The following is a 25250-nucleotide window of genomic DNA, read 5'->3' as shown; positions in this document are numbered from 1 at the left end:
AAGCCTCCTTTTTTGCTGAGTGGCCACAATATTCCCAAAGGTTTGGGTGCCAGCACATCTCAGCCCTTTCCTCCAACCACCTCAGTCCCCAACATGTCCAGGCTCAGGGCTATTCCCATGCCATGAGATCACCTCAAGCCCACCGCTGCATGAGGACCCGAGGCAGAAACAGCCCCTGTCCAGGCTTGGGTGGAAGGGGGAGCACGTCTGCTGGAGTAACAGCCAGGAGGTGATGATGCAGGAGACTGCCTGATGGCTTTTCCTTTCCCCATGCAGCACTACATAAACTCACCGCTGCTTAGAAATAAAGGGAAAGGCTGAAATGTATAAAATCATAACAAAATGGAAACGATTACCTCACCAGCTGTTATCAAAACCGCCTGAGGTGCGGCAGTAACCCGACAGCTCGTAACTGCAGCACGCCCAGACAGAGGTGATGCCAGAGCCCACAGGTACCTGCAGGCCCTGGAGCAAATAAAAAGCGAGCTTTGTGCTGGAGCAGGGTCATTCATGAGAGTTAAATGAAAACCATTTCATGCACTCTGTCGTGGAGGAGCTGAAGAGCATGTTTCCTCAGGGGGTGTTTTGGTTTCAGCCATGGGGCTAGGAGCAGCTGCCGTCCCGGGGAGGACAGCGCTTCTGTGTCGGGCAGCTAAGCCCATCAAGAACCACAGCCCTGGATGCACACATGGCCCAGACTGGGAGGAGGGAAATAGAACCTGCATCACAGGGCAAGGATTTGGGAACTGCTGGGATCGCCTGGCCTAACGACAATTGTGTGTGACTGCAGCATCAAGCCCTTAGTGCACCTCCTGGCCAGAGAAAATGAAGATGCCCTACAACTTGCTCATTACATTTCACCAAGAAGCTAAACTGCTCGGGAGTTCCTCATTCACTTCTCACCATCACTGGGTTACTTTCAGGAAGAGCCAGAGAAGCATGTGTCACACGGCAAATGTTTTAGCTTCCACAGTACAAGGGTCTTGTGCTGCTGGTCAGTCTCCACATGAGACATGCTTACAGATATACGGATGAAGCAGTAAAGTGGAAACTTAGAAAGATAATAGCTATATTATTTGTAGATGCTAGCATGGGTTTTTAAAACTCGTCTCGATTGACTGCTGAATGCTTTTGATGTCCTACAAGTAAGTGCTTGAAGAGAAAGGTAGGAAGCCTGTTTTCCTACCCATTTTGGTTGGTGAAAAGTTTTAAGTGTAGTTACACAACAGCAAAGAGAAAAAGCTGCAGAAACACATACAGTCTGGAGGGTCAGAGCAGGAAGAATATGATCTTCTCTCTTTGGCTTGTTTATCTTGAGCTTCAGCCATTTAACAGGTTAAAAAGAAAGTGAAGGCATCAAGCATGTCTGCAACACACTGGGACGCACCAGATCTTTTTAATACTCACTTCAGCTAGGGGGAGAAACACACTTCTCCTCCAGAGACCACTCATCACGGCGACCAGGAAGATGGTGTTCCTGACAAACCTAACGCACAGTTAGCAGATACTAGTTTATAAAGCCTGTTGTTTTGTTCAGAACATGGGTAATACTCCATGCTTTTCCAATTACATAGAAAGTGATGAAGGTAAAGTTCACTGAACAAGTGACAGATTTCATAGACAAGACGTCTATGATAAGCAAAAGCAGCTACAATGAGTAATGTTCACAAGCACGATTTTCTCAAAGTTGAAATAGTTGTAAGACAAATCATTAAGCAGCAAATCCGCATGCTAGAAATAAGTATGCCCAGGAGCAGTTTTATGAAAATGTCACTAAATGTCCAGAAAGCCTGCACTCACATGTGAGAAAGAGCACCATGCAAGATTAAGAAGCAAACCTAATGGATATTTATAGCTGGCATAGAGGAAAAATTAAATTCAGTTAAAAAAGCCAAAACAATTGTAAGAAATAAGTTACAGTGCAATATATCAGAAATTATGGGAACTTCTGAAAGCAAAAGGACATGGTGAAAGGCTCAGGACAGCAGAATCAAGATTCAGAAGGGCATTTTTTCTGCTTTGCTTCTCTGAGGAACAGCAACAGCGGTGCTGATTCATTACTAGCTGGAAAGGATCAATTCTTCAATATTCACACAGAGCATTAAATAAATATTTTTGCTCTGTATCTGTGAAAAAGTCAGTTAAATATTCAGATTGCATCATGGAGAGTCACTTTTGATCCAGCTGTAACCCAGGAGGACATTAAAAAGCAGATATTAAAAAGTCCTTTTGAGAACAGCAGGTCAGGGTGATCTCTGTCTGAAGAGGAGCTGTGCAGTGTTCGTGGCCTAACGGGGATGCCAGAACAAACTGCGAAATGACTGACAGGGGAGTAATAGGGAATTGCAGGAGGTTAAAATAACTGAGACCAATCAGCATGTGTTCACATAAAATCAATCCTGCCTAGTTTGGTACAGTTTTAGGTGAAAGGATAACTCCAGTCAATAGGAATGACGGTGCTGAATGTCAGGTTGAGATGTGTAAGACTGGGTGCAGCTGTAGGCATACAATGTTCTTTCATATTTGTCTCAAGATGTAATGCTTATGGAAATCCTTGCAGAACAGATGTGCTTCAAAAGGAAGCCCACTGGTGAGCAGTTACACAAGTAGCCCACGAGGAACACGAGCCAGCACTGCTCGGAGCCCAGCAGCACAAAGCAGCACACAAACCAGGCCACAAGCAGGGAGGTGACGGCAGGTAGGGACAGCCCACGCGTGCGGCCCTGCAACACCTCAGGCCAGCAGCTGGGGCCATCTTTAATCTGTAACTCAAGACACAGCAGAGGATCGCCATCACCTGCATGGGGCCTCTGGCTGTGACCCCAGGACTGAGTGGCCTTTGGGCAGACAGGCAGGCGGCACCCCAGGAGCAGCAAAACCGAGCCAGCCCAGTGCCCCTGCTACTCCCCAGGGCTGTGTCCCTGCGCTCGGCGTGGGGCCAGCCAGCACCAAGGGCTGTGGAGGAGGGCACCATTTCAGAAACCTCACTCAAAGCAGGGTTGTCAGAGCTCAGCCTATTTTGCTGACTGGAGAGGATTAAAAGAGGGCTACAGCGCTGTTCACAAAGACCTACACAAGGAAACGTTTAAAAGGAAGGTAATCCATTGCTTAGGTAACTTGCGTCAGGCAGCCCGGTCTGGAAGAAGATGCTGGACAAGAAGCTGGAGACAGAAGCCTGCTGTGTGCCTGTTTAGTGACAAACCATGATGGGCAGGCTGTGACTGGGCACCATCTCCTCACCCCTCAGTGAGGGGGAGGAAGGTGCCAAGCCTGGCAAGCAAGGCAGGCACTCCTTTCTGACTCCTGCCAGTGCCCAGGAGGTAACTGAGGAACAGATGAGTCCAAACATCTCAACTAAGGAACTTTTTTCTTTCACAATTTTTTAATTGCTGCCCCACATCCACACACAGGCAGAAGTGTGCTTACAGAAACAGATGATGTGCTAGGCTGCTGTGCTACCAAGCAGATCAGTTTTCTCTTTGTGGGTAGTAAAAGGCCTCCTTGAGGCTATTTAGGAGGGGCGAGGTGGTTACAGATACCTGACAGCACCCTTTACTTGGCACTTCTGCTGGCAAGCAGGGGTTTTACAGGGCCTGGCCTGCCGTCAAACTGCCCCATGCCCGCAGCAGGCCCTGGGCAGGTGGGGAGGAGCAGCACCAAGAGGGAGCTCGCGTGGGAGGGGCAGGGGGCAAGGCTGCCTGGGAAGCACTGACGTCTTGTCTTTCCATTACTGAAAATTACACTTTGTGAAACAGCATTAGATCATTTTAAGAGGTTTATATAAGGACACTGAAAAACAAGTCATTCTGCAATTTTTTTTTAAACACATCTCCCGCCTCTCTTTCCATTTCCACTCTGCATCAAGTTGTGAAAACTCAGCATGCAGTAAGCCCTGCGTTCCCAGACAGAGGGGACCGACCCCGGCCCAAGTTAAGTCTTCCAGCTGTTCCCAGCTCCTTCTCTTCTCTCCCTCAGACAGGCTCATAGCAGTGCCTTAATTACTTGTTTAGGAAGGATGTGACATGTTCCAATTTAATACATTTAGCCCTTCTTAGAGCAAATGTAGAATTAAGCCTCAGTATGCACTTGACAGATCTCTTAGCAACTAGAGTGCAATCGGCCAACAATGGATGATTCACAGTTTCAGCAAGAGTGTGCAGAACTGCCTGCCAAAAGTCTGAATAAACGCACATTGCTAGACACTATGGTAAAATGTACCCTGATCTCTTTTAAACTATTATATCATAGAGGAAAGTTAAACTGCATGCATTCCAGCAGCTTGTTGGAGTCTGGAAAAACAATTGAACCATAACATCTTGATTTTATGATAACCGATACTTTTCTGGGGTTATTTCTGCTTAATTGGAATAATGGTACCTTTCAAAGAGAACCGCTCAAACCCATCAGTGCGTGACCAGGGAGCTGCTATTTCCGTTCCTGTTGTTCTAAAACGGGAAGAGAAACAACCCCGTTAGTATCCTCCAGGTTCTTATCCAGGGTCTCACCGATTAAGAGACAGGCTTACTCTCATGCCTGCTGCTGCAGACCCAGCATTGCCTCACACATTCAGAGACCTGTGCAACCCGCCAGCCCCACCGGAGCAGCAGGAGGTGGCACGGGGGTGCCAACAGCTGTCCTGAGGCATTGCTGCATTTGCTTTACGGCTCACAAAGCATGGTCAAGGATCCAGTTCAATTCCTCAGAAGGATTGCTCCTGCGAAGACAAGGCTGTTTGTATTTCTACAGCCAAACTTCTGCCTTCGCTGGCGGGTTTTACTCCGCACTTCATCTCTTGCTTTGGAAGAGTTTCCTGTATACACTCCATATGGAAATTGTAATACACAAGAACAAACTCAAAGAAATCTTTATGAAATATTACAAAGAACAAACAACAGAGGAAGAGCACTGTTGGGATTAGTCCCACAATGCAAGAGCACCAAGGCACAGAGGGTAAGTCATGGCCCCTTCCCTTCCTGCTCCAGCCACGATTTCCTGCCACCCACTTAGTACCAACTGAAGAGACGCCCTTTAAAAAAAGGGCATCTCTTAGCTTCTTTTCTCCTCCACCTGCTCAGTGGGTCTCACCCTCCAGCTCTCCCACTCTCTGCTGCCACAGGGCTGCAAGCCCAGCACCCGGTGGGGCACCAGCCCTCAGCTCAGCCCAGGCACAGCAGCAGTGTGATGTCCCCACACCACTCAGGGAACCACCACAACTGTCCTTATCGACCAGGCTCCAGCCCGGGACCCAGGGCAGAACCACCAGCTGCAGCACACCAGCCCACTCAGCATCTGCCTCTGCTGCCCATGGCTCTCACGCTGCCAGCAACAGCCCTCTTCCAGGTAAAGAGGATGAGCTTGGCGAAATACGCAGCTTTCTTTGGCAGAGGAGAGCAGAGCACCCAGGCTGGCTGGCAGACTTAGCCTCTAGGAGGGCTGTGGTCAGGGGAAGGAATTTGAGCACAGAGCTCCACACTGCCTTAACACTAGGGTGGCTGCAGGCTTCTGCCTGTACGGGCTGACAGCCCTTCAGAGCACAGCAAAGGCAGCAGGGGAGGTGCAGCAAGTGTTGGGGACATGCATTAAGTGCAAAAGTACCATAGCTGAGAGTTCCTGTAAGTGTACAAGGACAAAAATCAGGCAGATAAAGAGAGGAGCAGGTACAAACAAAAGGTACTTCTACAGTTATTTCTTTTGTAGAGAGAATGTCTCACTGAAAGTCAGTGGGACAACATTCGATAGACAAACCAGAGCCCAGAAGTTTTTTCCATCTGCTTCCACAAGGATTAGATCAAAGGGCTCAGAAGAATGCGAGCAGTGGGGCCGCAGAAAAGCCGGGGCACTGGCACTCTGGGGGGGAGCAGCAGTGTGCGATCTGCCTGCACCGCCAGCATCACCGTGTACCATGGATTAAAAAAATATCATTGCATCTAGAAACAAAACATGCTAGGGGCTGATTTTGCCTCTGAGCAAGCTACCTTTTGCTGGAGCAGAGGCAGATGGAAATATTTTTTCCACCCTGAGCTGTCCTGCTGCACCCTCAGAGCATGCTGCTGCAGTGCCCCTGCCCGGGGCGCGTGGCTGATGGGCTGACGCAAACCCTGTGTTGCGGGAGGCAGCGGAGCAGGGCTGGGCGCTCCCGCTGTGACCGTACAAGGGCAGCCGGTGACAGTGCCGTGAACCTGCGCCTTCCCCCAGATTTTCTGCAGCTGCTGGAGCACCGCGAAGCCAAGACCGAGTTTGGATTCTTGTGTGTTGTGATAATCAGCTGGGGTTCGGAAAATCCTTCAAAAAAAAATCCAGCGTTCTGGCAATTCTGCAAGGCTTCTGAAAAAATAACAGTTTAACATCTGGAACAAAAATACTCTGAGGAAGTCCAAGAGCAACACAGCACTGAACATTCCCCCCCCCCCCCCCCATAGCTGCTGCCATACAGCACTTCCTTGTCCCCGGCTCCGGGAAGCTGGAACATTCGCATCAAGATGCTGAAACATTTCACTGGAAGTCACGCAGAAGGTGCGGAGAGAAAGAGCTATTCATACACTTGAACATTTTTTAATTTTCTGGGTTTTGTTTGTTTTTCCTCCTGTCCCATGAATTTCCTCAGTCATTTAATGCATCTTAATCTTCATCAATATTTAGCTCTAGAGCAGAAATACCGCATACTATGTTTTCCCATTTAACTTGAGGGGGGGAGGTCTATGGGAGGAAAAACAGCCAGTTCTGAAGGAAGCTGCTTTTCCTTTTTCCACAAGATGTCCTGGAATAGAGTCAGGGAGAAGGATGAAAGAGAAAGGCGGGCAGCAAACACACCATGCTGCTTCAGAGTGTTTGCTAGTGTCATGATTTAGCTCTGCTTTCTGCCTCTGGGGGGCCAGGTTTAAAAGCTGGTTAGATCAAGACTGGAAATATTTCTCTGGGATGAACTCAACCAACCCTCAGCAGACAGCACCATGTAAGAGCTGTTCCCTGCAGTAACAAAAAACTGCAGCATCATTCACAATGAACTAGTAACCTTTATGAAGTGAGTACCTTACCATATAGTTACATAGTAAGGGTACACAGATCTGTTCGTGTGTGTGACATTCTTGCTAAAAATTTACATTTTCAGTCAAAAGAAAACTCGTGCAATCTAAAGTCCCATCACTTTTCATATTTCCTGGAACAGGAATTTCGCACCAACAGCAGCAGACATCCCAAGATCCTAACGCCCCCTTGGAAGCTGAGCACACCCTTCAGCTCTGCCAGAGAAACCAGGTACAGCAGCTGCTCTGAACCCTGGGATCCAACAGGAAGCAAAACTAAACCCAAAATATCTTTTATTCCAGTGCATGGCACAGAATTTACATGGATGAATCCTGGTGCAGGAGCTTTCCTGCAAAGGGAACTCAAACCTAGTGGAGTGCAGGATCTAAGGACTCACATTGCCCCTCCACGGGAGGATTTCTAAGGGACACTGCTAACATGACAGGACAGCAGAACCTGGCCCTGTGGTTATTTACATTTGTAATCACATCCATGCACAAGCAACGACACACGGTACCACCAGTGCCTGCAGCACCTAGCCACCTGCTGGGGTTAAATGCAGAGACTGACAGATCAACCTAACAAGTCCCATGTGTGGGTACACCCCAACATGTGGGAGTGCTCAACTGAGGAGCTCTGATAGAGGCACCCCTGGAGTCTCAGTCTGCAGAACTAGGAGTGCATTACACATCTGTTCTTGCTTGCAACTGAAACCTAAAGTGGAATCACCAAACACCTGAACAACAGCTTTCAAGGGCTCTTGCAGGAGTTCTCGATTCCTTCCCTCACCTCCGCAGCACCGGGCTTCGCTGCCCACCACAGGCACAGCACAGCCCTGCCTGAAAGGGGCCAGGCACCACCACAGCCACAGCAGGACGAGAGCCAGGACTGCTCAGAGCGCACCTCAGTGCTGAGAAGGGAAATGCTGGAGAAGGACCTGTGCCCACCACTTAATTGCTCTGGGTACAGAAAATCCTACCCGATTAAGCAAAAACTTAAACAGGAAGAACTCAGACCTGAGAAAACAAGCAGCAGCTTTCAGAGGGCTCCTTGCAACTCTGACCTGAGATGCTAGATTTTCAGGCAGCTTATTTGTTCATTTCAGATGTTCTCTTGATCAGAACAAACAAGATAAACAAGCACTTCAGGAAGAGTACAGAAGTGATTTAAGTTTAGCCTGGAATGTTTTCTGGACTCCTGAGATTTGCCTCGAATTTTTATCTCAGATTTATAGTGAAAAGATCCTCTATTCATACAAATAGAAGTAAAACCCATCAAATCCATCCTCATTTCAAGCAAAATCAAAACAAGATAAAAAAAAAAAATGAATACACAGCTTGATCTCTGCCAGGAAACAGAAGTTGGAGCTACAACTTAGTCTGCGTGGATGCTCCTGGGGCACTGCTGGGCCACCTGGGGAATCGTACCAAGCATTTATCCTCCAGCCCAGAGCTGACCTTCGATCTTCCCCAAGGACCCTGGCACTGGTGTTTTGCAGCAGCTCTTTCAAAGTGTTTGCTGCTGAATATCTACTGGAGAAACAACGCGCAGTTGTGATACCGGGACAAAGCCAAACTAAGTACATAAGGCATTTTATTTTTGCAGCTTACTTCACTCTCTAAAAGCTAAGCAAGTGGTCCTTAACATAACCTAGTAGTTACACCCAATCTGGACAACATTCAGCATCTTCCAAACTACAGCTGCCTAGTTTTAATTCTCCCCGAGTTTCAGAGGCCTGCCCATAGCCCTGGCCTACCCAGTACCCGTCCTCCTGGCTCGGTGCCTACCGTCACCCCACGGGATCTGGGCACCCCATAGCAGCTGGGGTAAGACCAGCACCACCACCTCAGACCTAGTGCGTTGCTTCATGGATTTCCCATCTTCTGGTTGCTGTTTGCTCACTAGGGACACAGACCTGCTGCACTGCTGACCATCCAGGCTTTGCAGAAGGTTGCAAGAGCCCATCCTCATTCTTTTGTGCCATCCATGGCAAGCCTTCTTATAAGGAGAGGGCTGCAGAGCACAGGAAGAGGCGCAGGCAGGACGAGCGCATCCCAAATGCTCACCTACCCTGCCATCCAGGACTGAAAGCCCCAGACACACACGGTCTATTCTATTCCCTTAACATCCCTCTAATTTTTCACCAGTATCAAACCAGAATCTTGCTCACTGCATTTTAATCCCACATCATCTCACCCCATCTCCTGTAACTAATTCCTCCTTTTCAACAATTGGCTGCCCATGGGATATTTCTGTATTTTCACTGTTGAACTATACAGAACATAATGAATCTTTAAATGGACTTGATGAGTAAAGTCATTCAAAGTATGCTTCATCAGCGAGACAAAACCCCAGCTGTCTTTCCTAAAGGATATAACAAAACAGTTGAAAATACCTGGAACCTAATTTTAGCACTGCAGAACAACAGTTAGCAAAATGAATTTGAGGTAAGCAGGGAATGCCTGAAAGAGAAGAAAAAATCTTCAGGATCTTAATCAGGAATCTTTTTAATCAATGCAGCTTTTATAAAGATTCCTTCATGTAAGTAGTTTCTAGCAGCCTAACAGGCTTCACAGAGCCAGTAGCAAGTTTGCAACTGGTTTCACTTGGTTGTCACTTGCACATTCAATGTATTAGAGAAAAAAGGTGCAAGAGTCTTAGTAAAGCACCTCCAGGAAGCTTATTGTAGCTCCATGGAGATGGAGTAAATAAAGCATGCATCACCAGCACATCCTCAACACGCTTCTCATCTCTTTTGGACGAAAGCAATGCTGGGTGCTTCTCTTGTTTAATCTGCAGGAGAGATTGCACTTGGCACTGAATGACTCTTCACATTGACTTCAGTGGGAATAAACTACCCTGGATCTTAGAAGAAAAAATGCACTAACAGAAAGTTAATGAGGTACAAACCAGGTTATGAATGGACCAAAGAAAAACTCTCCTAAAGCTATTTCCTGCCCTGCTGTGATCGAATGCATGCCTTTTAAGGCCTCCCCTTGTCCCCTTCCCTTCTTTGGGCAAGGCTTTATTGCACCCCGAGACTTTCCCCACTTTTCTAATCAGTTTCCATTATGTCCTTTTCCTTTAAAGTTCCCCACCGTTACAGCTCCTCCAGGAGCAATAATGCCGAAAACGGCAGCATAGGCTGGATACAGCTTTTAAAATTGTCTTGAAATGGAGCCAAGGTGGAATAAGTCTGCTGGACGGAGGTTAAAGCTCGGCTCCCTCCCTCCAGTGCCGGCATCTCGGCTTCTGCCCAGGCAGCTCCGCACACGACAGCGTGGAAAGTTTTAGAGCAGAGTCTAGCCCAGGTTAAGGAAAAATTCCTGACCTAAGAAAAGTGTTGTGAACCAAAATGCTAGGCTTGTACCCCTTTGAACCAGAGGGAGACCCAGAGAAGAGCAGTGCCAGACCAGCTCCAGCAGAGGAGCTTTCAAACTGCAAAGGGAGCTTCCCCACATCCTCCTCCACTGGAAGAAGGGACATGATGCAAGTTTGCTTCATTTATTCATTGCTTTTACATTCAAAACAAAGAAAACCATTGCCTCCCCCCATACGCGCACACTGCCGTCATTTCTAATCAGCCATTTTACCCATCTTCAGCTATTTCCTTCTCAGCTACATCCCACCTCACCATTTTGCACTAACAGCGAGCAACAGGGCCAGCCTCGGAGCCGGCTGGCAATCTCATGAGACAGGCTCTCACAAGAATTTCCTGCTTCTGGTTCAGCCAGACATACTGCAACAACAGACGCTCTCGCGGCATTTTGGCATTCCCATTCCTTCTTCAGGCCAAGACCCAGGAATGCAAGTGAAAAAAAACTTAATTTTTAGAATTTTAAAATAACTTGGCTCTTCTCTCTGCTGCAGTGGGTGTCTGGGTGACTTCCACTGAGATGAACCGAGTTGGAAGTTACAGTGCTGAAGGTATCACCAAAAATTTTGTTTCCCAGAAACCAGCTTGGTAAGACACCATCACAGTGGGACATCATGGCAGTTTAGTACAAAGATGCAAGTGTTATGGAAATAACAAGTGACTGACCCTTCCAGCAAGATGAATTGTGTTTCCACAAGTCCTTGGGTATTTCCAGCAAGTGCTTTGATCAAGATGACCTAGTTGGTGAAAACTGGGTAGGAGCCTCAAGCAAGACCTAGAGATGCATGTTCCTAAGTGCAACCCATGAGGGACTGAAAAGCTCTTCTACCAAGTTACTGTGCAAGCCTGCACTCCACTTGGACAACACCATTTCTCAGTGTGACTAATCTCGCAGTAAATACTTTGGATACTTACAGGCTGTTGCAGCCCACATCTGTACTTCAGGAAACATCTTTCTAAGCATCACTGCTGGGTCAATACAGTTCCCACTGACTGGCTTGTGTAAAGCCTTGCTGGAAATGCAGAGTTCAGACCACATGGAGATGCTCTCAGACATCTCCTCTCCTCATGTCAAGTCTCACCTTGCAGGACAGCCTGAACATAAACCCATGCTGCTGGCAGGATGTAATGGCCATGCTAGATTCTGGACAGGGTCTCTTTGTGGCAACATGCTCCCAGCATACTGGCAGAGTTTTAAGGACCAGGAACTGGAGCCCAAACTCCTCAGTACAAGCTCCTACAGCTGGGCTGGGCTCCTAAATCCCATTTAGGCTCAGAAGCAAAGAGCCCTGCCTTTCAGAGATGCTGCACCTGGACTTCCCATCCCAGGCTTTGGCCAGGGGTCAGAGGACATTCAGCACTGCATGAGCTGTTATCCAGGCATGTTTAAACACTTTTTAAAAAAGCCCCTGCTGCTGATCTCATCTAGGAGAGAGTTATCGCCTACTCCGGTGCCTGTGCAGAGGTGGAGGTAATGCCTAGCACCAGGCAGCATGAGGTGAGCTCTGCTCCTCCTGAAGGAGAGCTGGGGCTTACAGCAGCAGCCTCCTCACCCCCAGCCCCTCTGGGCTCTGGAGCACTCCCCCAAAAGCTACACAGCTGCATCTGTTCTCTCCTTGGTGTGAGGGGACAGGCCTACAGAAAGGCTGATTACTAAAGCAGTCAACACTTGGGGGAGATGCATCAGGTGCTTTATTCATCATCAACAAGAAGATGGCTTTCCCCATCCCTGGGGGAGCATACAGAAAGCCCGACACAGACTGAGTGTTCTTTAAAGATGTGTGCTACATATGGATTTAGCTTGTTCACAGAACTCATTGCAGGATATATTAAATATTACTTCACACAGCATTTAATATTACTATTACAAACTCTGTTGTGTTATTAACCACACTTGCAGGCACTGTGCTATAGTCTAAAGTCTCCTAGTCAACATTTAAGTCGAAGAAACACTTTCAAGCTAAAACCATGTCATTTTAACAAATGTTACATTACATCAGACTTTCCACTACAGAAAAACACAGTCATGAGATCAGCTCAGGGAGAGGGCAAGTAAGCAGACAACACAGGAAAGAGTTTAAGCGCTTTAAGCTAAGGAGAACGATTACAGGCTCCATGTTAAGCACTGCACCTTGCAGGATTGAGCCCTTGCTACCTATAAACTTGCGTCACAGACATAAGACAGGACTTAAAATCCAAGAGTTCCCTTCCTTGAACGCTAATGTTACATATGAACACCAATTGCCTGTCTTTACCCTGGCTGAGGCCTACCCCCAGCTCCTGAAGCCACCCCGGCAGCAGGCCACAGCAGCCCCCACGCTTTGGTGGGCACAGGGGGACTGCTTCCCACTCCGGATCCCTCCTGCTGATACCAAGGCCATGCTCCATTCTGTGTGCTCAGATATTTAAAGTGACTGTCAATATGCACGTTGTAAGGTAATAAAATTAAAGTTGCCTCTCACGACCTCTCACACAGCCCCGGGAAGTTGAGTTTGTTTGCAGCACAGCACCTCACGTGCAGTGAGGTAGGTGAATCTGCTTTCAGGAATGCAAACCAGAGCTATTTCTAGGCACAGACTTTGTATTTACACAATCTCAGTAAGACCCTACACACTGTTTTATTAACAGCTCTTTGTTTACATTCCATCCCCAAGCCATATAAACTCATTTCTTAAGAAGTTTCAGGAGTATTGCTGCCCATTAGAAGGGCTGACAGACCTTTATGGGACCCTGTTAGGCCTCTGGTTGGGTGCAGTGATCTTGTAGAGAGGGTGAAGAAACTCAGAGCAGAGCTCCGTTAAAATCAGAAGCCTGGTATAAAATTACAAGCAGTGCCTTGAGTCCCTTAAAAAAAAATAATCAAGCACGATAGCATTTCAACTGCTCAGAAGCTTTCTGCAGTTTCTGGTGGTTGCTGACATCTATTCCAAAGCTCCCTTATGTAAGGTGAAATGTGAAACAAAGCCATGTTTGACAAGTATCAAGGCGGGATCATGAACCAGACAGCCCATGGAGGGAGAGGACATGCTTGCCCCAACCTGAGCTGCTCACTGCTAATGGAACAGGACAGTCAGTGCAGTATTTTGGCCACTGGTATCACAAACTCACTGTCTTCATCAGAGGCTGGATAGCAGCACTCTTCTTCATACTAGTTTCATATTCCCTGGCATTTATTTTTGCTACTCCTCAGTCATCCTGCATGGCCATCGCACAGTGCCATGGCAGTATGGGCTGAAGGGAAGCTCCAGCTACCAGGCCAGACAAGCCCCAGGGAGCACGCTGTAGCCAAATGAGTAACACTGAAGCAGACAGAGATGCAGCTCCAGCCCTTCCTCCCACCCAGCACACCTGGGTACAAACCACCAGGTCCCAGACTCACACAGCCCACATCTGAGGCCATGGGGCTGCACCAGGTTTCTGTGGACTTTGGGAACAGACAAGTGCTTACCACTCGATGTCAGCCACACTGCCTCTAGTCCCGCTTCTGTAAAAGCGCACCGTGGCTGGCAGTGGAGGTACACGCATTGCAAGCCAAGCTCGATGCTCTGCTGTCAGAAAGGGCTTTTAGGCTGCTCGTGGCATTATCTCAGATAACGAGATGGATGCCACTCCTGGCACTCTGCCATTCATCAGACCTACCTGAAAATGCTCCTGTGACTGCTGTTTGCAGGCATAAGATCAGTTCTGCTTTGCAGATATTCAAAAATTTAATTACATGTAAAGCAGAGGTACATGTGCAGAAAAGAGCAGTACATTTTCCAAAAGGTTCCTTGTGCTCTGAGAAAGAACTTCCTACCACCAACACTGATGTTTTCAGGCACACTATCTATATTATGCTATTCAGGAAAGCCTGAGCATGATCTCCACAGCCAACAGTGGCACATTATCAGCTGCCATCAGCTCCCCCATGACAGTATTGACCTCAAAGCCCAGTGGAGACCACCCTCCCCATAGCACCTTTTTGCCAGGCCTCCTCAAGGACACTCTCTTTCACAACACTAAGCCTGGCTCTCAATACATCAAACCTCTGTATGCCAAGTATTCATTGCTAGGCCTTTCTAAGCATCATTTTGCAGAGCTTGGATGGCAATATGTTTTCACAGCTGATGTGGAAAAGCTAGAAACAACATTTCCCAATGAGAGATCTCTGCATTACAAAGTATGCACTGTTTCTTAGGGTTAATCTGACTTGGTAAGGGGAAGAAAAAAATCCTTCTATACTGTTGACATAAAATATGTCAGCCTGTCTTAATAGTGGAATCATTCAACTTTCTAGTATCTGTGCTAGGATGGATAGATGCAAATAAGACAAAAGTTAACACCTGACCTCAGAATATCCATGTGTGGTGCTACAGCAGCCCTGACACCCTGACTAAGCCTGAATGCAGGTTGCCATCGCCCCACAGGACAGAAACACTGGCACGATGACTGCAGGATTCACACAGGGCAGCAGCGGAGAAGCGGGTCCCAAACTGCAGCCCTTGAACCACTCATGACCTTCAGGATCACAGTGAGTGACTCATTATGAGGCTGCTAAACAGCTATCAGTATTACAGCTTATTCATAATAGATCAGCTGCTTAAGTGGATCACAAGGACCTGGATATCCAAGTAGCCTGATTCTAGCAGCACTGGCAGCTTAAGGAAAGAATAACAGAGGGGACAAATATAGAGTGATTCTGTCTCTGGAATAGTTTTCCTCAGCTTATATTGTGAGAGACAGTGTACATGTTTCCAAAGCCAGATATTGCATCTGGATCAAAGTGTTGAACAGCTATTGATGGATCTCTTTTGTTAATTTACACCCAGCTGCACTTTTGGACCCCACAACATCCTGGCAATGAACTTGACAGCTCAGTTGTGCATTGCATGACAAAGTACTTCCTTCTGCTTGAGTCTGCTGCCTGGGTATTCCTCTGGATATCATCAGGTTGTTTTATCACTCCCAGTTCATTTTCTCTGTACAGTTTGAGATATTATAGAGCTCTCCTCTTTCTCCCCTCCCCAGAATAGCTTTTAAAGATGCAGACATTTATCTAATTAGCCCCACTTGACACAAAAGCAGTCCTGTGCCACAGCAAGGTCTTCTCATCCACCCCTACCTTTTCTGCTTACGCTGTGTTTCCAAGATGGGTAACCAGAACATCACACAGAATTTCTTATCCAGGTGAATAATCAATCTAAATCCTGTACAAAAGAAGTGGCATTTCATCCATACTGGAGGTACACAGTATTTAAAAAAGTTTTAGAAATGCTCATTTAGAAGGGAATGTCCTAATACAGAGCCCTGCAGTCAAGGAAGCCTAGAAATAGTTATCTAACTCATATCCTCCTCCATTGGTATCTTTAAGCAGTTTCTATTTGCCTCTTAACAGCGCCGCTCAGTTCAGCTCTACCTACCACATTTTGTCAGCACAGACATTAGTATTCCCATCAGAGGCTTTTAACATAAGATGAGCCACAAACTAGCATTAAGCCTCAGGTAAAGCTAGTGGCTGGTAATAGCTGCAGCTCCACTCCTCTGTACAGTCAGGGCTGGAAGAACATGAGGTGCTTGAGAGTCACTACCTTGACTGTTTCAAGCACAGTGATGTCAGACACTCAGCCATCTGGGTAGATAAAACTCTCCAAATCACTTAAATTGTTTGCAAAATGAACTCCTGAAGGACTGGTAAACATCTCATCTTTACAAAGAGTTATAACCTGGAAATTAGTACTAAACATCTAAAGTGCTCTTAAAACAACAGCTTGCTACTTCTGGACAGCAGGCCAAAACCTGGCTCCCTCTCTAAAACACTCACCTTTCTAATTAGCTGAACATAAGTGCTTGAAAGATGACCACCTTCATGGCTGCTGGCCTGCAACTCAAAGGACACCAACCACACAGAGACATCGGTATGGGCAGGGCTCTTGTCCTGAAACATCCTCCCATGGGGTGTGGGAAGAAACATACAGCTTCCACAACAACTTAGGTTAAGCCTCTTTACAGATAAAAGGGAAGAAATCCAGAAAGATACCACAGCACTGCTCATAGTTCCCAATTATGTGGCAGGTCTTGTTTCAGCTTGCTGCAATGGCCAGCTGGGACTGAGCTGAGACAGACCATTTGGTTTTGCCAGAGAACTTCGGCTGGCATTCAGAAGCAGACAGAATGCCAGCTCCTTTACTATTAACACATACAGCTCTTCCAGAAACAAATTAGCACAAATTATTTTTTTTTTTAAAGACAGTGCCAAGCATTTAATGTCTACTGAAATTAAAATGAATTCTGCAAGTCTCAAACTATTTTTGATGTACTCGTTTGGTTTTGCTATCAGTGCAAAGTAACAGAAAGAATACACCAGCTGACTCAGCTGGATTGTGTGCTATCAGCTGCTTTACATGGAAGCAAGGCCTGACTCAGGTACATCTGAGCCATAAAACACTTCCTTAAAAGAAGGTATTCCTAACTACTACTAAAAAGAATGCAGCAAGAAAGATACTGTCACCCAGTGCTGTGAGCACATCACTCATCTCACTCTAGAGCCGTGACTGACCAGTTCTTACCTCTGACCAGATCAGACACCGGAGTGAAACTCTGACAGCATAAGCCTTGACTGAATAGAAGTGTGCTTCTCTATAAAAATACGGTGTTTAAGCAAAAATTGATCAGCAGCTACTGACCATGGTAATTACTTTTTTGACAGGAGCACATTCTCTGCAGGCACTAATCTCTGCAGGCCTTCCAGAAGTGAGGGCTTGTACACAGATGTCTATGCACTGGGATAACTTCTGGGCAATGGAGGCTCCTGCTCTGTATCTGTATAGGCAACTTTGTTTCAGGTCAGACATTTACTAATCTAGCCTACATTTTTCATTCAGCACTTTTTACCAGGAGACATAAGACAAAGACAAGAAATCCCCTGAAAACTGAACAACACTGGAGCAGAGACACCACTTTCTTGGACTAATTTGTACCACTCAGCTCACCAATGCTCAATATAACAGAGTAATTAATGCAAGCTAAAGCTAGATGGTCACCTCCTATAGCATCCTCAGTGGAGTCCTGCTGTGCCTGCAGCCAAGGCTTAGTACCAGACTGATTCTCCAGAACCATTCCTGGGAAACCAGCAAGGGCAGAAGAACAGTATTGACAGAAATAAAAGTCTAAGTGTGCTTGTTTTAATTAAAAAGGTCAGTGTTTACACCAGTCATGCTTGTTGACATGCTGCATGATCTGGTGCCCTCACCAGGAGGAACAACTGGAGGCAGAATTCAATAAGGACAACTGGACCTGTTACTAACTCTCCCCAAATCCCATCTGACCAAACCAGAGGGTCTTACCTTTGCCACATGTATGCTCCTAAGTCAGCAGTAAGTGTATTTTACAATGAGCCAAAAGTTTCACAAACTTGATCAAAGTGACAGACAGGCACCTACCTATCTGACCTGCGGGACAGGCACTCCACACATGTATTACCAGCAAACCAGAGCTGAATTTGCAAGTGGAAGCATGCAAGAGGCAGAGGGGGGGAAACAAACACGCGCTTCTTCCTGTGCATGTGTCCTGGCACAGTGCTGGGAGCAGCTGCTGCCTGTGCTACTGGTACAGCTCAGGAAGCTCAGCTGGGGACCTCGCTCTCCACACCGAAGTGTCTCAGAAGCCAGCAGGCAGAAGCAGAGCACACAGCAGCTCCGCTGCATCCCACTCGGTGCTCTCAGAAGGTGCTGTCAGATCACACCTCCAGCGAGGCAGCACTGCAGCCCACATACACACCCTCTCCGTGGCAGGGTACACAGGGTGCCGTGGGATTGTAGGGAGTGCAAGATTAAAAAAAAAATATATCTAGCAACTGGGGATGTCAGGAACCCACATTTATACTCCAAAAAAAGGATTCCAGCAGTGACTGAGTTAAACCAATTTTTATGATGCCTTTAAGTAAGGCAGCTGCCAAAGAGAAAGATTTAGCTTCAGTCTGACAGTCAGGCAGGAATCTCTCGGGGAAGAAGCAGGGTAGCTCCGAGCCATACGTATAAATCAGAACAGTAGAAAAGGCTCTTTTCACTTTCTTACGGAAATGCTTAGGGTTATTTGGAACCTTTAACCACTTAGCATTTGCACTGAACCATAAGCTCACCAAGGACTATTTATCACAGCTAAAGAAGCAGTGATTAAAAAGGTACAAAAGCTGACATCAGGCTTGGAAAGTAACTGGTGTTCACAGGATATTAAAAGCAGGCATTTAATTTGGCTTCTGCCTTTTTAGTTTTGAATCTTTTGGTCAGCAAGTCATATTGCTTAGAAACTTGATGTAGCAATTTATTAAAGTGTAAACATTGCCTCTGGTAGGAGAGCATTGAACTTGACTTGCTCCTAGACCATCCTTAAAGATCGTTTTACAGTTCTATAGATAGAAACCAATTATAATGAATACAGCCCACTTACATTGATCTGACTAGAAGCTGCTTCCTAATATTTTCATTAAATCTGTGATTACAGCAGCAAAATTGAAAAAAAAAATCAAAGAATATAGTTCTTGGCATGAGCCATTTGTCTGAAGTGTCAGCCCTATTAATGGAGGGTCAGAGCTACATCAGCAATGAACTCAGAGACCAAAGCAGAACATACCCAAACCACAAGGCAACACTTCAGCTGCAAAGAGATAGAAGGAACAGAGACACTGAAACAAATACAACCTGCTTTTGAAGTACGTTGCTTAAAGAGACTAAAACATTCCTTCCATGTGTACATTCCTTCCATGACTACAATTACATAGGCTCCTGATACAGGTCTGATGCTGTCAGTGATTTTTTAAAACTCACCTTAAGTACTCTTTAAGAGGAAAGCTGCACACTGTTCAAGACAAAACTTCTCCACAGGGTGCTTTTCACTTATTTTATATGCTAACACCAAAACACTGAAATGACAGCTAATGAAACCAGGTGTAGAAAGCACTGATGTAGGTTCTGATGAGAGCCACTTGGTTGCCTTCTGTACCACATGATGGGCAGCACTTGTTTGCTCCTGGAGAACAATGCTTTCCCTCAGCACAGGCCCCAGCACACAGCTTCACATGGCACACACTTGGGGGAAGATCATTAAACTTGGCTCCATCCATTATGTGTGGAGAGCATTGAGAACACAATGTCTCTGCAAAAGACAAGCACAGCCCAGGTATCCATCCATCTTAACCATCTTATCCTACATCTGACTGGGACTTCTTAACTTGTTTTCAGCATAGCTGCAGATAGCAGTGACAACCAGTGACAGTATCTTTCACACTTTTGATTTTGAAGTTAGAATGAGAACACTGAAAAGAAGAGGCCAAAGGAGCTTGTGTATGGCTCAGCATAAAATGGGAAAGGCATTCAAGGAAAAAAAAGAAAAAAACAGCCTGAGAGCATAAAGGTGCCTAACACCATTTCTAATTGTTTTGTCAATCCTCAAAGCTTTTGCCCATGTTTACTCACCAGCTGGCTTAAGCCCTCAGCAATGACAGACGGCTAACACCTGAGAATCCCTACCAAGCTTTCTAGGCAGAACATTAATCAGTAACATCACAGGTGAAGCACATTAAGTGTATGCAGAGAAGCCAGTGCAACTGAACAAGACCTCCAGGATCTGTTATGACAGTTTACAGAACTATGAATTAAAATTTTTTTTTTTTAAATCTCTTGCCCCTCTAACAATCAGCAAGTGCTAATCCTCCATGGAAATGAGAGAGGTCTCTGCCAGTTGTGCAGAAAGATGCTGGTTTAAGTGATTAGTCAGCAAATACAGGCTCTTGTGTACTAGCATGTGCTAAAAAATAAAACTTCCCATAGCCTAAGTTCAGGAGCTGGCAGAGCCTTGAAACATTTCTCCAGAGCCAAACTTTTCTATTACTTTGCAACAGACATCATTATCCTACAGAACTGAGGTCTACAGATGGAACAGATGAGATGTCTGTTGTTTGGCAGCTGCACCACAACCAGAGCCACCCATGCAATATATAGGCAACTCCTCACCTGTTTGTTTTCTGCTTTCTCAGAGGTATCGGCCACCCAGCCCATGAACCTGGTGTTGGCAACACCAGGCTGCAGCCAGGTCCACTGCCCAGTGCATGCACGAGCTCCAGGATGACCTCTCCATGCAGCCCCATGGGAGCACACGGGGCAGGATGGGGTGGCTGTGCAAGGGGCTGCTTGGTGCTGAGCAGGTTACGTGGCCCAGCCCTGCAGGAAGCTTGGCAGGACCACGGCTGTGCACAGGGCCCTGCCACACGGTGAGCAGATTCAGGAAGAAACCAGAGATGCTCAAGGGGCAACTGGGAGGCTCTTCCAAACCTTGTTGAGAAGATAGCACATGATAAACATATTCCCTTGTTATTCACCCCATCCTCATTGCCTTGCTGCAGGAATGCAGCCCCACAGATTGGTCCCCAATGGGTTTTGGGGGGAAGAAAGAGGGCTCTTGGATTGACATGCCCTCTTGATTTCTGAAGGAAGAATCACTCAGTGATCTCTTCTGCAGCAGATCCTGAAGCTTTCCCAGCCATTCTCCCTTCCTTCCCATGCAGCAACTGAAAAGAGGCCAGGTTAGTTGGGGCTATATTTCGCTGAGCTTTTAGATTTCCATCTGCCTGCATAAGCACAGAAGTGGTGGAAGCGCTGTTTGTGCTATCCCAAGCACATTAAGACAACTTAGGCAGTACGAGCAATGTGCTGATCAGGGCTCTTCTCCACATCTAACCCTGGTGCGTTCAGAAGGTGACGTGAAGCGTTTATACTGGAGGAATAAGCAATTGAGAACATGCTGCTGGAACAAAAGGTGCTGGAACCTGATCAGTGATCACAACATTTCCATTAGAGCTACTCAACTTGAACATTAAGTGCACTGGTGACTGCACACAGCTAAACAAAACACCAGCTTATCCATATTAGGTATCTACTTCTGGCTTACTTTAAACGCTTTCACCTTTCTGTTAAATCCAAAACTCACCAGAAACTATGAATTTTAAAATAAGTTCAGAAGTTGATAACACAGAAACATACTGCCTTGGAATAAGCCCCTGACTCTTGCAAACAAATCATTAAATGCATGACCAATTTTCTACTTTACTAAAAAAAATACTGGTCTGTTTCCCAGTACTGACTGAACATGACCAACTTTAATTCAACTCTTTTTTCCTCGCTACAATAACTTGGAGCAAGAACAAATAATCTGTGGGTTGGGGTTTTTGTTGGGTTTTGTTCCAGGCAAACAATCAGTAAAGAATCCAATGGTGCTGGAAGGGGAACCACTAGTATCCGTAAAGCCTGGAAGCTCAGTCAGTGCTGTTAAAGACTGCTGCAGAAGCGTGCCTGCTACACACAGCATTGCAGTAATTGATAACAAGCCTTCTTAATAAGGAGTCTAGTCAGTGAAAGAACACGCTGCAGCAGTTCTTAAGTATTGCATGATGGTTTTCAGTAACATGAAGTGGGGGAGGACAGAGATAGTGGCTCCTGATGAGCTGCCTGCCAGATGGAAGGGCTGAGCAGCTCTGTGTGCCCAAAGCGGAGCTGCTCCAGCTGTGTGCTCAGCCAGGCCACACCTCGGCAGCCCCCAGGCACTCCAGCTTCCCCTTGTCCTGATGGGGCTTCAGAGCCTGGCCCAGCAAGCTGCCTGGACACAAGCCCTCCTCCATTACCACTTCACAGAAGCGGTGCCCCACAGCCCTGCTCCCCGCAGGTCAGGGCCGAGGCGAGCAGGCCGTGCCGGGCTGCGGCAGCTCCCGGCCTCACGGGAGGCACGGCCGCAGCGCGTGCTCAGAGCACGGCCTCCACGTTAACTGGGTTAAACGGCGAGCGCCAGCTGCACTGCTGAAGTACTCGTGGGGTTACGCTTGTGTTACATAAAGAGAGCAAGACCATGCTGTGAAACCCGTACTGCACGTGGACCGCAGCCACCGCCCTCCCTCCGCCAGCCCGCTGACGGTATGAGCGACAACGTGCTCAAACAGCCCCAGTCACGTTTGTGCCAGGCTGGCCAGGCCAGCTGGGCTAGGAGCAAAGCCCTCCAGAAAGAGCATGAGAAAACTGGTTTCACAGGGCCTCGTCCTTCCGACAGTGGATCTATCGGACCAGGAGCCATCCAGATCTAGTGACTGTCCATGTCCTGGGCACACAGACTTTGTGACCGTTTGGCTGACAATGCCCATCTCCAAGTATCCTAACCTACAACAGGCTTCAGGCCCAGAGTAATTCAAGTCAGAAGGGACCTCAGGAGGTTTCTAGTCTGTCCTCCCTCTCAAAACAGGGCCAGCTATGAGAACAGACCAGGTTACTCAGGGCTTTATCCAGTCAGGTTTTGAAAGCCTTCACAGATGACCGCACAGCTTCTCCAGGCCCCCATTTCACTCCTTAGCTGCCCCTGCTGCGGGAAACTGAGAAGCCTCCTTATATCCCATTACTTACATCCCATTAAAACCTAGTGCTTCCAGCATCTTGTCTCCTGTCCTCCTGCCCCACAAACAAACAGCCTGGCTCCATGTTCTTGATAACCTCCATGTAGGTACTGAGGAGCTGAAGGATATTTATAGCTTGTTTTCTAATTCATAGAAAGCTCATGGGAGTGATTGCCCCTTCATTCAAGGAAACTAATAAGTTTCAAATCATGCTTCAAAGCTTCCTCTCACATTGATTCGTGACTCTGCCTGGACAAGCCATCCAAGGAAAGAAGTAAATCTGCTCTGCTGCTTCTACTAGGAGTTTACCACATTCAGGCTTTATTTCAAATCATGTCTGAGTTACTACTTCATGCAGAGTAGTTGGTGCTGATCAGTAAGAGACCTAGCCCAGCAAAAAGGAATATAAACAGAACATGTTTTGTACTACCCTCAAACTGACAATACGCTACATAACTCAACGATAAATTGTTACCATATGCATCCTCTCCAGCACAATCCTTTTTAATTATTTTGTGGATGCTGAGGAGCAACTCCTAATTATAATTTAAAACAATTTAACATATTTAGAATTACGTAAGTACATGTCATGCCTTGTTTTTTGTTAATGGGGTAGAAAACAGACTGTTTTACCTGACTGATTCTTGTAATAAGCAGGATACAACTCATGGAACTTCATTTGCTGCTGCTAGCCCTCAGGAGAGGGCTAATGCTATCAGGCACTCAACACTATTTCGCTCAAGAGCCAAGCAGACTCAAGCATCACTGACTCCCCCTCATTACCCCTGCAGCCTTGAGTTATGCATCTTTGTCCACCACCTTCGTGGAACCAGGATAACTAGTTACACTGAAGGGAGGAGAACAAAGAGGAAGGAATGAAGAGGAAGACATAACTTGGGTTTTTTAAAACAAAGAAGCAAGCATCCTACATCCTTTGCTTCCTTGTTTCATGCTTTTTAGTTTCCTCATAGCACCTCAAATAGAACAAACAGTTACAGCCACTATCGCATTCAGTTCTGCTGCCATATCTCTTCATGCTCACTGTGCATTGACATAATCTGATACCTCAAAGTAGGCAAAGACATACCACCTTTTACCTTCAGCTGGTGGCAACTGCCAGTGCCACCATTTGTCACCAACTGGGTAACATAAGCCACCACCCCTTGCTTCCCAGGCTTCTTCTAAGCACATCCACCCAGAGCTGACCCCCACCTCCATGCGCAGACTCCTGTCTACTTGCAAAGCCCACAGTCAGTGACAGAGGCGTTTCTCCTGCAGACCACTGGAGCGCACATGGCGACACACACCAGTGACTCATGGGAAATGGCCACAGCAAGTTCAGCTGGGCTCCAGCTGAGCAACTACCACCATTGAAAGCTTCACTCTGGTGCCGCAGGCTCCAAGAGGACTGGGATGTGCTTGAAGCAGCACGTACACAAATGCACGCACATGTGCGAGAGCTGTGAGACATCTGGGACTCACTGTTGGACAACACTCAAGCAAACCTTTTTACTAGAACCAGGGCACCATACCCATACCAAGGATGCCAATGCCACGTAGACCACTCCCCGCTGTGCTTGCCAGCCTGGCCAGGGGCAACCACTGACACTGGGCAGCAGCAGGCTGCAGGTGCCCATGGATCACGGGGCGAGTTCTGCCCACGTGAAGGACAGGCACTGTAAGACGAGAGAGGGCTGCATCAGGACACACCTACAAGAAGGCGAATGGCCAGCTGGGCAGCCCTGCAGCTCCGGGCTGGGTGTGAAAGGTCCCTCACCCCCGAGGATGCAGCAGCCGGGCAGCACTCGGCCACCCGCCCGGACCGCGCACGCCAGGCGCCCCACGAGCACCCGGAGCCCGGCTGCAGCCCCCGTCTGCGCCCCACACACCCGTGCCCAGCCCGCCGCGCCCGGCCGGGGCCGAGACCAGGGGCGGCAGCTCCGCGAAGCGCCGCGCTCGGCAGCCGAGGCTGGGGCTGAGCTGCGCTGCGGCAGCGACCCCCGGGCGTTGGCCGGGGCCGGCGGGGAGGGCCGAGCCGGGCACCTGCGGGCCAGAGCCGGGGGGGGCGGGAGGTCGCGCAGGCGGTGCCGGCCCCTACCTCCTTCCTGCGACTGGGCGCGCCCGGGCGGGTGAGCAGCGCCGTCTCCTCGCACACCACGGCCGCGTCCTCCACGAAGACGCAGTCGGGCAGGCTCTCGTCCGCCGGCAGCTCGAGCACCCGCAGCCCCAGCTTGCCCCGCAGCACGCCCACGTACAGCTGGTGCTCCCGCTCGGCGCGGGCGAAGTCCACCTCGGGGCCGGCGGCGCTGCGCAGCGCCTGGCGGCAAAGCGACTCGGGCAGCGCCCGCACCACGGCGTGCGTGCAGCGCCCGAAGGCGCCGGGGCCGCCGCCCAGCCCGGCCATGCTGCGCGGGGACGCGCACGGGGACCGCGACCGGCACCGGG

The 25250-nt window shown here is 47.9% G+C and overlaps 1 protein-coding gene across 1 annotated transcript in view; it reads right to left on the bottom strand.

Annotated features, from left to right (window-relative positions):
• DDAH1 (dimethylarginine dimethylaminohydrolase 1) overlaps positions 1-25244 on the bottom strand; it is a 54726-nt gene extending 29482 nt beyond the window's left edge. The window contains exon 1 of the mRNA XM_035332992.1: positions 24904-25244. Within this exon, the coding sequence (XP_035188883.1) occupies positions 24904-25209 (306 nt within the window). The 5' untranslated portion in view covers positions 25210-25244. The remainder of the gene's footprint in view (positions 1-24903) is intronic.
• Positions 25245-25250: the final 6 nt, after the last annotated feature.

The sequence above is a fragment of the Oxyura jamaicensis genome, chromosome 8 (genome assembly GCF_011077185.1).
Source record: "Oxyura jamaicensis isolate SHBP4307 breed ruddy duck chromosome 8, BPBGC_Ojam_1.0, whole genome shotgun sequence".
NCBI lineage: Eukaryota > Metazoa > Chordata > Aves > Anseriformes > Anatidae > Oxyura > Oxyura jamaicensis.
The sequence above is the reverse complement of the archived record's forward strand: the minus strand, read 5'-3'. Positions and strand labels throughout refer to the sequence as shown.